Source organism: Thalassophryne amazonica, chromosome 16 (genome assembly GCF_902500255.1).
Source record: "Thalassophryne amazonica chromosome 16, fThaAma1.1, whole genome shotgun sequence".
NCBI lineage: Eukaryota > Metazoa > Chordata > Actinopteri > Batrachoidiformes > Batrachoididae > Thalassophryne > Thalassophryne amazonica.
In genome coordinates this window covers 35,599,748-35,612,803 of record NC_047118.1, presented here as the reverse complement: position 1 = coordinate 35,612,803, position 13,056 = coordinate 35,599,748, and the positions used below count along the sequence as shown (strand labels likewise).

The 13,056-nt window shown below is 41.3% G+C and overlaps 1 protein-coding gene across 2 annotated transcripts in view; it reads left to right on the top strand.

Moving 5' to 3' along the window:
- The window catches only part of pkn1b (protein kinase N1b), a 96,095-nt gene that overhangs the window by 34,620 nt on the left and 48,419 nt on the right, over positions 1-13,056 (top strand). For both annotated transcript variants that reach the window (XM_034189772.1, XM_034189771.1), the window contains exons 4-8: positions 854-974; positions 1,830-1,975; positions 3,478-3,691; positions 3,797-3,991; positions 12,248-12,357. In XM_034189772.1, coding sequence (XP_034045663.1) covers positions 854-974; positions 1,830-1,975; positions 3,478-3,691; positions 3,797-3,991; positions 12,248-12,357 — 786 coding nt within the window. The remainder of the gene's footprint in view (positions 1-853; positions 975-1,829; positions 1,976-3,477; positions 3,692-3,796; positions 3,992-12,247; positions 12,358-13,056) is intronic.

The following is a 13,056-nucleotide window of genomic DNA, read 5'->3' as shown; positions in this document are numbered from 1 at the left end:
CCGCATTTTATTGAATCCCTCTTATTCAAGCGGACAATACAAGTATGATCCATCTGTTCCTCTGTAGATGACCCATGGTCACAGACGTACAGTCATGAAATGACATGAATGATGAAGCAGTGTGCTATTATCATGTCCACATCTGCTGGCGGCGTGTCCAGCTGGCTCCGCGTCTTGTGGACGGTGCACCACAGGACAGACACCGCGTTATGTGGAACAGAGCTCACGTGGGTGACGTGACATTCAGATCGCCCGCTGCGTATTATGATCTGACGGTCCGTTTCACCTGAGGTAGCGTGTCATTGTGCGAGGCGTGCACTCACTCGCTGCAGCCCATTGCAACAGCGATATATGTTTTTTTTGTATGTCCATGTGAGGACAGCAAGCATACACACACGCGCGTGTCCATCAAAACACGGTACGTGTTCTGCAGCTGTGACGTCCAAAAACCAGAGATCTCAACACCTGCAGCTGTTGGTGGACACACCCCCTGTCAGTACATTTTCTAAGTGCCATTTGAGCGGTGTTAGATGTTCGTGTGTGTCAGCTGGAATTTGGCCGACACCTGCTGCTTGAGGGTTTGATGGGCTCTCACAGCACATTTTAGCTGCTGGTGTGCACACATAGGTCTATGAGGCGTTGGAGGCAGCTACGATTTTACACGTATTGCATACGATTCCTGCTTCATGCACAATTCATGCGCAACTTGACCACATTCATACTATGTTTGAAGGGGCCCTTAGTTTTGCCTTTTTGTTCATCAGAGAGATGAAGAAAGTAGAAGTACAAAGTAAGAAATAATACTGCCTGTAGACTCTCCTCTTCTGTTTTTTTTTTTAATGTCTCTGCCCAGGACAAGAAGCTTCTCCAGACAGCTCAACAGATGCTGCAGGACAGCAAGACAAAGATCGACATCATCCGCATGCAGATCCGCAAGGCCATGCAGGCCACGGAGCAGTCTGAAGACAACCAATGTACCTACCATGTTTTTATTTTTCCCTCAGATACCTTTCAGTTTTACTTTCATCCCTCCTGTCGGTGTTACCAGGCATCCATTTTTTATGATGCGGATGGAAATGGATCAATTGTTTCTTCAGAACTTCAGTGTACAGCCTTCCGGTCAAACACACCCACACTCACACAGACTCACATGGTCCATTACAGGCCTCTCGCCCTCTCAGCTTAGAGCCGTATTGATGTTCCTGCATCCCCTTGATGTTGCCCAACAACTAAAAGCCACAGTTCATTTATCAGAGGTTAGACAGGATGCAGGACAGAGGAAGGCAGGGAGACTCAAAGGACACAGTCACAGAAGACAACAAGAGTGAGGGACATGAAAGAGAGAGGACGCAACAAATAGAAAACAAAAGGAAGCAGCAGAAAGACAGTCACTGATCAGGATGAAAATCTAGAACTGTGTTAATGTTGAAAATGTGAAGTGTGACAAGGATGTCATTATTACAGAATGACTGCAGTATTTTAAGTGGTGTTGTATATGCAAAAATATAAAAATAAATATATATAGCATAATTATAGCATTGTGTCATGTCTGCATCCATATAAATATATCTATCTATATAGATATATATCTTAATAAATAATAATCAAACAATAATAAAATAAATATTGAATCACAGAACATAGAAAAATAACAGAATAGCTTCCCGACATCTGTTAAATAAGCTACATTGCGCCTCCATCAGGTTGTCCACAAGCTTATTTGAAAACGAGTAAACTCATATTCACACCGTCTTCCTAAAAGGTTGTATGTGGGGATTTGTTTGGACTTGGTTGTGTTTGAGCTGAATTTGACTGAACTTGTGTTTCAGGTAAGCCAGACCTGTGTGGGGTTGAGCTGCGTGTGGAGGAGCTGTGGCATCACTACCGTGTGGAGCACGCCATGGCAGAAGGAGCCAAGAACATGCTCCGACTGCTGGGCACAGGAAAGGTCCAAGACAAGAAAGCCATAGCCGAGGTCAGACAGCATCATCACATTTCAAATATGAACTTTAATCAGCTCTAAAATTGATCGTTTCTGCTCAGATAAATGCTTAAAACATGTCAGTGTAGGCTGGAGAATGAAGTCAGTGACTTCAGGCCAGTGAAAATACAACAAAGAGATGATAATTATCAACAATTATAAATGGGACATGGGATTGTTGTTAATAAAGAGTTCATGTTTGTTTGTTTTTGTTACATTGGAAAATTTTTGCACAGCATTTTACATTTTCTTATATTTTTATTCTTGTAAAACAATTGATTACACTCTTTTCACCTTTTGTGTCGTATTGTGTTGTATTTTTCAGAGTACATGTCACATTTTTTTAGTAGTGTGGGAGGTCCTGCTACTTGTATACTCCGGTGTAAAAAATAAAAAAATCACGCCTTGGTTATTAATAATAATTATAATGATGATTTAAATAGGACTTTCTCAGGAATCAAAACACTAAACAAAATAAACTAATAACAAAAGAATAGATGCCAATAATAAATAGTACACAACAACAAAGCACAATCCTAAATTAAAGAGCTGATAATAAAGAAAAAAAATGCAATTTGTACGCTGGTGTTTGTCTCTACAAGAGGCATTTTTTAACAGGTGTAGCTTATACTCCATTAAGACTTATACTTCAAAAAATACAGTACTTTTTATTGTTGTATACGCACACACGCACACAAACACACACACAAAAGTATTAAGCTGCAGGTGATTCGAATGGCACCAGCTGTCAGTGTCCTCTACTAAATTGCTGCACTCCTCCTCCGTGTCTTCATTGCTGACACGATGGCCATGTCATCAGCAAACCTCTATGTCACAGCTCAGAGATGTAATTAAAATCCACTGTATAAAGGGTGAAAAGAAGGGGACCCAGCACCATCCCCTGAGGTGCTCCTGTGCTACTCACTATAGTATTAGATATGATGTTTTCAGTCTGACAAACTGTGGTCTGTCTGTGAGGTAGTTCACAATCTAAGACAGCAAGTGTGGGTCCACATGCATCCTGCCCAGTTTGGGGCTGGATGGTCTTTAAAGTGCTCGAGAAGTCAAGAAAAAAAATTGTGGTTACCAGGTCCACAAACACCCAGAAACATAACTTTTTTTTTAAATAGCCTTTATAAAGGTGCGATCTCTTGTGGCAACACATAGTATCATTTCTTTTCCTTTCTGCAGCAGAATATGCCACAAACATTAATCATGGTTGTGTTGCAACACCCTAACAGTCAACAAGTTGAAACAACAAGTTAAAAAGACACAATGTAGTTCTTAAAAAAAAAAAAAATCACACGTGATAAACTGCACACATGGGTTCAAAATACGTTCTGTATATTTAATGGTTGATTACTTACTCGTGTACATCAATAAAAAAAAGTGAGATGGGGGACAATGTAAAACCTGGCCTTGGGTGCCAACATTTCCAGAGCCAGCGCTGCAGACGGTTCAGTGTTCTCACAGTCCTGTGACTCTGTGCTCTGTAGGCTCAGTGTGGTCTCAGTGAGTCCTCCCAGCGTCTGGACCTGCTCCGCTGCTCTCTGGAGCAGAGACTGCAGGAGCTGCCTGAGGATCATCCTAAAGCCTGCCTCATCAAGGAGGAGCTGGTCCTCACATCCTCCTCAGCTTTCAGCTCCCGCCACAGCACCCCCTATGTACATAACCAGTACAGCACCCTCAGCAAGCCCTCCCCACTCACAGGTAGATGGACAAATCGTGGAAATGTGTCAGTTTTGAGTGCAGCCACTTGAATATCTTCAGGTTTTTATGCACTGATTTCATTTTAAATATAATTTCTCTCTGCAGGTACTCTTCAGGTGCGACTTCTGGGCTGTGTGGGGTTACTGGAAGTTGTACCAGGGCGGAACAGAGGGAGTCCTGTGACTCTTCCCTCTTACTCTCCAGGAGACGGGCGCTCCTCCTTTAAACTGAGTGGCCTCTACAACCGCAGCACGAGCAGCATGAGCCTCAAGATCCCCAGCAAGAATGAGGAACTCTCTTGTAAGTGTTCATACTGCGGAATACATGATAAATCCAGCTGAAGGAAGCAGTCATGATATCCAATCCATTCTAAAATGAAGGGGGCATTCAGCATAACATATGCCAAGGGTACAAGGTGATATTTGGGGCTAAAAAATAATTTCTATTTTAAGAATTAAAAATATATCAATCTAGAGTTCAAATTTTCTCAAGGACCTGAAATCACTTTTATGATTTCCATACTACAGGTCTTTCACTGACAAAGTCTGGAATGTAGAAGAAATGTCAGTTAGTCTTTATTTCATGTCATGTAACATAGTTTTCAAAGTATAAGTCGCACCTGTCAAAAATGCCTTTTGAAGAGGAATAAACATATTTACATTGCACAGCTTTTCTGTATTATCAGCTCTTTAATTTGGGATTTTTGTGGTTTGTTTTAGTGTACTTTATATTATTGGCATTTATTCTTTCATTGTTGGAGTTTATTTTGTTTAGTGCTTTGATTTTTGTAAAAGGCCTATATCAATAGTTATTATTATTGTTATTAATAATGGAAGCGTGTCTTTTCGCACCAAAATATTAGTCACGGGACCTCCCATTTTCTTAAACATATATGTACATTTGGTTGGGAAAAAAAACATGATCTCATTTTAGGATATGGTTATGTTTAAATAATGTGAACTGGTTAAATGGAGCTGTACATTGAAAATGGAGTGACTGCTAGGGGTTTTTGTATGATCATTTTTTCACAAACAGAAACTCAATGGAGGTACAATTATGGTAAAATGGTAAATGGACTGCATTTATATAGAGCTTTTCCATCTGCATCAGATGCTCAAAGCGCTTTACAGTTATGCCTCACATTCACCCCGATGTCAGGGTGCTGCCATACAAGGTACTCACTACATACCAGGAGCAACTAGGGGATTAAAGACCTTGCCCAAGGGCCCTTAGTGATTTTCCAGTCAGGCTGGGATTTGAACCGAGGATCTTTTGGTCTCAAGCCCAACACCTTAACCACTAGACCATCGCCTCCCAGTGAGTAAAAGTTAGGATTTTACTTACCTAATGTACCTAATGTGTATTGGGTTCTGCCTTATTCTCAACAAAATTACAAAGAGATTGCCATATAGTACATGCAGATTTACAAATAGATTATTAAACAGCTCTACAGGGGGAATCAAAAGCCTAATTCTTACCTAAAGGCTCAAAATTCCAAACAAAATTGTCACCTGACATCTTTGGAAGAACTGGCAATATAATTAATGTGTTTATTCAAAATATTTTGCCACCAAAAATGGTAATTTTCACCTATTTTTCAGTAGACATCAAGCAAAAGCTCTAGTAAGGGCTCCTGATGCAAAACCTTTGGTGTTATTTTATGAAAGCACATTATTTTTGTTTTCTACAAGGAAAAGAAATTGTTTGGAAAGTACACATTTATTCCACAATATTTTTTTACACTGATGCCACAAAAATGAAACTCATGCTTTCAACCTCATCATATACCTTTGGAAAAGTGCAGCAGTAAACCCCATCTCACATTCCAACCCTTCCACCACTAAACCTACAAACCATTGTCTCCACAGTAATTCATAAGCATGTCCAGTTATCGCTTTCATATTGGATACACATGCTGTGTGGTCCAAAATCTTGGGTGAGTTCCCACATGAGTGCTTTGGGACACTTGTGGTCTTGCGATCACAAGAGCATACACCTCATGTGGCATCACTAAATATTTTGGAAAAAACAATGTTGACAGTAGCGTATGGGCATTTCTTATTTTACTGCATGACCTTTTAATTGCCAGATATCTATCAATCAATCAATCAATTTTATTTATATAGTGCCAAATCACAACAAACAGTTGCCCCAAGGCGCTTTATATTGTAAGGCAAGGCCATACAATAATTACGTAAAAACCCAACGGTCAAAACGACCCCCTGTGAGCAAGCACTTGGCGACAGTGGGAAGGAAAAACTCCCTTTTAACAGGAAGAAACCTCCAGCAGAACCAGGCTCAGGGAGGGGCAGTCTTCTGCTGGGACTGGTTGGGGCTGAGGGAGAGAACCAGGAAAAAGACATGCTGTGGAGGGGAGCAGAGATCAATCACTAATGATTAAATGCAGAGTGGTGCATACAGAGCAAAAAGAGAAAGAAACACTCAGTGCATCATGGGAACCCCCCCAGCAGTCTAAGTCTATAGCAGCATAACTAAGGGATGGTTCAGGGTCACCTGATCCAGCCCTAACTATAAGCTTTAGCAAAAAGGAAAGTTTTAAGCCTAATCTTAAAAGTAGAGAGGGTGTCTGTCTCCCTGATCTGAATTGGGAGCTGGTTCCACAGGAGAGGAGCCTGAAAGCTGAAGGCGCTGCCTCCCATTCTACTCTTACAAACCCTAGGAACTACAAGTAAGCCTGCAGTCTGAGAGCGAAGCGCTCTATTGGGGTGATATGGTACTATGAGGTCCCTAAGATAAGATGGGACCTGATTATTCAAAACCTTATAAGTAAGAAGAAGAATTTTAAATTCTATTCTAGAATTAACAGGAAGCCAATGAAGAGAGGCCAATGTGGGTGAGATATGCTCTCTCCTTCTAGTCCCTGTTAGTACTCTAGCTGCAGCATTTTGAATTAACTGAAGGCTTTTCAAGGACAACCTGATAATAATGAATTACAATAGTCCAGCCTAGAGGAAATAAATGCATGAATTAGTTTTTCAGCATCACTCTGAGACAAGACCTTTCTAATTTTAGAGATATTGCGTAAATGCAAAAAAGCAGTCCTACATATTTGTTTAATATGTGCATTGAATGACATATCCTGATCAAAAATGACTCCAAGATTTCTCACAGTATTACTAGAGGTCAGGGTAATGCCATCCACAGTAAGGATCTGGTTAGACACCATGTTTCTAAGATTTGTGGGGCCAAGTACAATAACTTCAGTTTTATCTGAGTTTAAAAGCAGGAAATTAGAGGTCATCCATGTCTTTATGTCTGTAAGACAATCCTGCAGTTTAGCTAATTGGTGTGTGTCCTCTGGCTTCATGGATAGATAAAGCTGGGTATCATCTGCGTAACAATGAAAATTTAAGCAATGCCGTCTAATAATACTGCCTAAGGGAAGCATGTATAAAGTGAATAAATCTATCCAATTTAACACTCCTTAGGGCCCCTTCACACATAGTGCGAATATGTACAACTCAGAGCGACACCTGTCGGAGCAACTCGGATGAGCGCACCACAAAACATTGCGCCGACAGGCAAGTATGTACGATGCCAGTTCGACGGTTCATGCACACGGGAACACAGTGCCACCAGCTGCATGATGTGGTTACATATCACGTAGCTGCTGTGAAAATAAAAAAATAAAAATTACATGCCACCCATGGGAATTGAACGCGTGCCAAAAGCTGTGTTTGCCAGTCAGAAATTTTACCACTGAGCTACAATCGCTGTCCTGTAATAGGTGCAGGAAACTGCCTCATATCAGGAAGGACATGGATGTATTTAAAAAAAAAAAAAAAACCACACACCATATGAAAACACCACCACCAGCGCGTGTTCTGCCCGACACTTGTCTTGTGGACAGTGCGCCGCAGGACAGACAGTGTGTCATTTGGGACAGAGCTCACATGGGTGGTGTGACAGTCAGATCGCCTGCTGCATGTTCTGATCTGATGGTCCATTTCAACCTGGGAGCAGCCTGTCAATGTCTGCACTGTGCTCGCACTCGCTCGTTGCGGCCCGTCACCACAAGATTATATGTGTTTATTTATGTCCAGCAAGGACAGCAAGCAGACACATGCATGTCACAGTGAGCAGTTGTTAGTTCATGTCTGTCTAAACACAGTACGTGTTGTCCAGCTGGGATGTCCAGATCCACAGATCTCCACAGCTGCTTTTGTCGGTGGCCACACCTCCTGTCAGTTTAGCGCACACACCAAAGCCACACTCATGGGGGACTTAGAAAAATTTCATTGCCATCACGACAGTGATTGTCTGCCGACTGTTGTCGTTTTAATAGTACGAATGGCCACACATTTTCTAAGTGCCATGCGAGCGGTGTTAGATGTTCATGTGTGTCACCTGGAATTTGGCCGTCACCTGCTGCGAGAGGGCTCAGTGGGCTCGCACAGCGCACACTCTTGTCTTTCAGCCGCTGGTGTGCGCAAATAGTTGCAGCAACAGGTGTACGAGGCAGCTGCGATTTTCCACATTTTGCACACGATTCCTGCTTCGTGCGCACTTTATGCGCAAATCGACCAAATTCGCACTATGTGTGAAGGGGCCCTTATATATGGAATCTGTTTAAACACCAATAACACAAAAGGAACAATCATGTTGGTAATTCTATAACATACAGTGCATCCAGAAAGTACTCACAGGGCTTCACTTTTTCCACATTTTGGCGTGTTACAGCCTCATTCCAAAATGGATTAAATTAATTTTTGCCCTCAAAATTCTATACACAATACCCAGCAATGACCATGTAACAAAAAGTGTTTTTTTTTGTTTGTTTTTTTGTTTTTTAAGATTTTTGCAAATTTAACAACAACAAAAAAAACTAAGGAATCACATGTACATAAGTATTCACTCCCTTTAACATGAAGCTCAAAATTGAGCTCAGGTGGATTCTGTTTCCACTGATCATCCTTGACATGTTTCTACAGTTTAATTGGGGTCCACCTGGGGTATATTCAGTTGATTGGACATGATTTGGAAAGCACACACCTGTCTACATATAAGGTCCCGCAGTTGACAGTGCATGTCAGAGCACAAACCAAGCATGAAGTCAAAGGAATTGTCTGTAGACCTCTGAGACAGGATTGTCTTGAGGCACAAATCTGGGGAAGGGTACAGAAACATTTCAGATCTACCAGGACTCTCTGGAGTCCTCGTAGCTGCCCGTTTAAACTGAGCAATTGGAAGAGCAGGGCCTTAGTCAGGGCGCTGACCAAGAATCCAATAATCACTCTGTCAGAGCTCCAGTATTCCTGTGTGGAGAGAGAAGAACCTTCTAGAAGGACAACCGTCTCTGCAGCAAACCACCAATCAGGCCTGTATGATAGAGTAATCCGACAGAAGCCACTCTCTAGTAAAAGGCACATGGCAGCTCACCTGGAATTTGCCAAAAGACACCTGATGGACTCTCAAACCACGAGAAACAAAATCCTCTAGTCTGATGAGACAAAGATTGGACTCTTTGGCCTGAATGCCAGGCGTCATGTTTGGAGGAAACCAGGCACCATCCCTACAGTGAAGTATGGTGGTGGCAGCATCATGCTCTGGGGATGTTTTTCAGCGGCAGGACCAGGGAGACTAGTCAGGATTGAGGGAAAGGTGAATTTGGTACTTTAAAGTTTCTCATAATTCCCCTGGCAGCCCCCGTGCTTCCCAGAATGCACTGCGGTGCCAGCAAAGTTCCGGCGCCTCACAGCACATGTAAACAATTGCTAACAAGGATGTGGATGGTGTTGATCCAGCAAGTTCACGTGATGATAATCATCAGCCAATATGGGTGAGCATATCTCACCCATATTGGCCTCTCTTCATTGGCTTCCTGTTAATTCTAGAACAGAATTTAAAATTCTTCTTCTTACTTATAAGGTTTTGAATAATCAGGTCCCATCTTATCTTAGGGACCTCATAGTACCATATCACCCCAATAGAGCGTTTTGCTCTCAGACTGCAGGCTTACTTGTAGTTCCTAGGGTTTGTAAGAGTAGAATGGGACCCTGAACCATCCCTTAGTTATGCTGCTATAGACTTAGACTGCTGGGGGGTTCCCATGATGCACTGAGTGTTTCTTTCTCTTTTTGCTCTGTATGCACCACTCTGCATTTAATCATTAGTGATTGATCTCTGCTCCCCTCCACAGCATGTCTTTTTCCTGGTTCTCTCCCTCAGCCCCAACCAGTCCCAGCAGAAGACTGCCCTTCCCTGAGCCTGGTTCTTCTGGAGGTTTCTTCCTGTTAAAAGGGAGTTTTTCCTTCCCACTGTCGCCAAGTGCTTGCTCACAGGGGGTCGTTTTGACAGTTGGGGTTTTTCCGTAATTATTGTATGGCTTTGCCTTACAATATGAAGCGCCTTGGGGCAACTGTTTGTTGTGATTTGGTGCTATATAAATGAAATTGATTGATTGATGATGATGACACATTCTCCCAAGTTGAAAGTAAAGGAGGTGTAGCACCTGTGATGGACTCCTGCCGTGCTCCGATGTTGTCAAACCAGGTTTGTTTACATTGTGCCTTGAACCGAATCTCTGCTGAAACTGACCTCTTGGGTGAGTCACGGACCATGATATGGCGCGAGTTTCACAACTGTGAAACACCAAATGGGCACAACTGCCCAAACATAGGTGTGCCAAGCTTGTAGCATCATATTCAAGAAGACTTGAGACTGTAATTGCTGCTAAAGGTGCACCAACAAAGCATTGAGCAAAGGGTTGAATACTTATGTACAACCCCTGGCAAAAATTATGGAATCACCGGCCTCGGAGGATGTTCATTCAGTTGTTTAATTTTGTAGAAAAAAAGCAGATCACAGACATGACACAAAACTAAAGTCATTTCAAATGGCAACTTTCTGGCTTTAAGAAACACTATAAGAAATCAAGAAAAAAAGATTGTGGCAGTCAGTAACAGTTACTTTTTTAGACCAAGCAGAGGAAAAAAATATGGAATCACTCAATTCTGAGGAAAAAATTATGGAATCACCCTGTAAATTTTCATCCCCAAACTAACACCTGCATCAAATCAGATCCGCTCATTGACACTGACCCTATGCCATGACATTGACCCTATGTGTCTTTTTGCAAGGAATGTTTTCGCAGTTTTTGCTCTATGGCAAGATGCATTATCATCTTTAAAAATGATTTCATCATCCCCAAACATCCTTTCAATTGTCCAAAATATCAACATAAACTTGTGCATTTATTGATGATGTAATGACAGCCATCTCCCCAGTGCCTTTACCTGACATGCAGCCCCATATCATCAATGACTGTGGAAATTTACATGTTCTCTTCAGGCAGTCATCTTTATAAATCTCATTGGAAAGGCACCAAACAAACGTTCCAGCATCATTACCTTGCCCAATGCAGATTCGAGATTCATCACTGAATATGACTTTCATCCAGTCATCCACAGTCCACAATTGCTTTTCCTTAGCCCATTGTAACCTTGTTTTTTTCTGTTTAGGTGTTAATGATGCCTTTCGTTTAGCTTTTCTGTATGTAAATCCCATTTCCTTTAGGCGGTTTCTTACAGTTCGGTCACAGACGTTGACTCCAGTTTCCTCCCATTCGTTCCTCATTTGTTTTGTTGTACATTTTTCAATTTTTGAGACATACTGCTTTAAGTTTTCTGTCTTGACGCTTTGATGTCTTCCTTGGTCTACCAGTATGTTTGCCTTTAACAACCTTCCCATGTTGTTTGTATTTGGTCCAGAGTTTAGACACAGCTGACTGTGAACAACCAACATCTTTTGCAACATTGCGTGATGATTTACTCTCTTTTAAGAGTTTGATAATCCTCTCCTTTGTTTCAATTGACATCTCTCGTGTTGGAGCCATGATTCATGTCAGTCCACTTGGTGCAACAGCTCTCCAAGGTGTGATCACTACTTTTAAGATGCAGACTAATGAGCAGATCTGATATGATGCAGGTGTTAGTTTTGGGGATGAAAATTTACAGGGTGATTCCATAATTTTTTCCTCAGAATTGAGTGATTCCATATTTTTTTCCTCTGCTTGGTCTAAAAAAGTAACCGTTACTGACTGCCACAATCTTTTTTTCTTGATTTCTTATAGTGTTTCTTAAAGCCAGAAAGTTGCCATTTGAAATGACTTTAGTTTTGTGTCATGTCTGTGATCTGCTTTTTTTTCTACAAAATTAAACAACTGAATGAACATCCTCCGAGGCCGGTGATTCCATAATTTTTGCCAGGGGTTGTACATGTGATTTCTTCGGGTTTTTTTTTTTTTTAATAACTTTGCAGAAATTTAAAAAAAAAACTAGGGTGTTGTAAGTAGAATGGGGGGGGGGGGGTGAATTTACTCCATTTTGGAATAAGGCTGTTATATAACAAAATGTGGTAAAATGTGTGAATGCTTTCCAGATACACCGTACTTTACTATCTGTTAAAAATGATCCAACACTGTGACACGTACTGTATTTGCACAATTTATATCTCACCTGCTTCAGCAGGTGCAAATCAATGATGGGCTTGTTCCCTCCATCATTCACTCATCTTGCCTGTGTGTGTCGTTTACAGCTGAGGTGAGTGCTGTTCTGAAGCTGGAGAACACTGTGGTGGGTCAGACAGTTTGGAGAACCGTAGGAGAACAGGCCTGGGACCAGACGTTCACTGTTGAGCTGGAGAGAGTAAGAGGACACACACCAGTATTCCATGAAGAGAACGATTCAGTTGGATGTTTCTCTCATGATATTACACAGGAACGGTGTATTGATTTATTTAGACAGTAATTCTATTCTGTTTTTCCTTTGTTTGTTTGTTTATCCATTATTTAAACATCACTGAGATCTTATAAATCTGAAAACTGCTTTCTACTCACTAAGTTTCTTATTACTGTCCATTTGATTTCCTTTCATTTGGTTTCATGGTTTGAAACAAAACCTTATGCTGTGTTCCATTTACCTCGGAAGCTGTAAGTCATAAATGAGGTAAATGCGTTCCATTTTCCGCACAACACAAGTCGGAAAATAAGCTGGATGCCAAGATTTTGGAGTAGAGAGTGCTACAAAAAATAAATAAATAAAATCGGTCCACCAAGGAGTCTCTATGGAAGAGAACAGATGGTGTAGAAGCAACATTAGTGTTTTAATTTACAGCTCAGTTTGTAGCACAGTCATTGTAAGTAACATATACAGAGTTAACTGATATTAGCGGCACCAATTGATAACTATGTGGTATTTCACACATAAAAATATTGCAGCATGTCCACACACAGAAAAAGACAGTTTTGTGTCCACGATATATGAAATTGAAAAGAAAAAAAAAAAAAACTACAACTTTCACTGCTTTTGCTGCTGGGAGCAGCCATGTTGGAATGTAACCTTGGT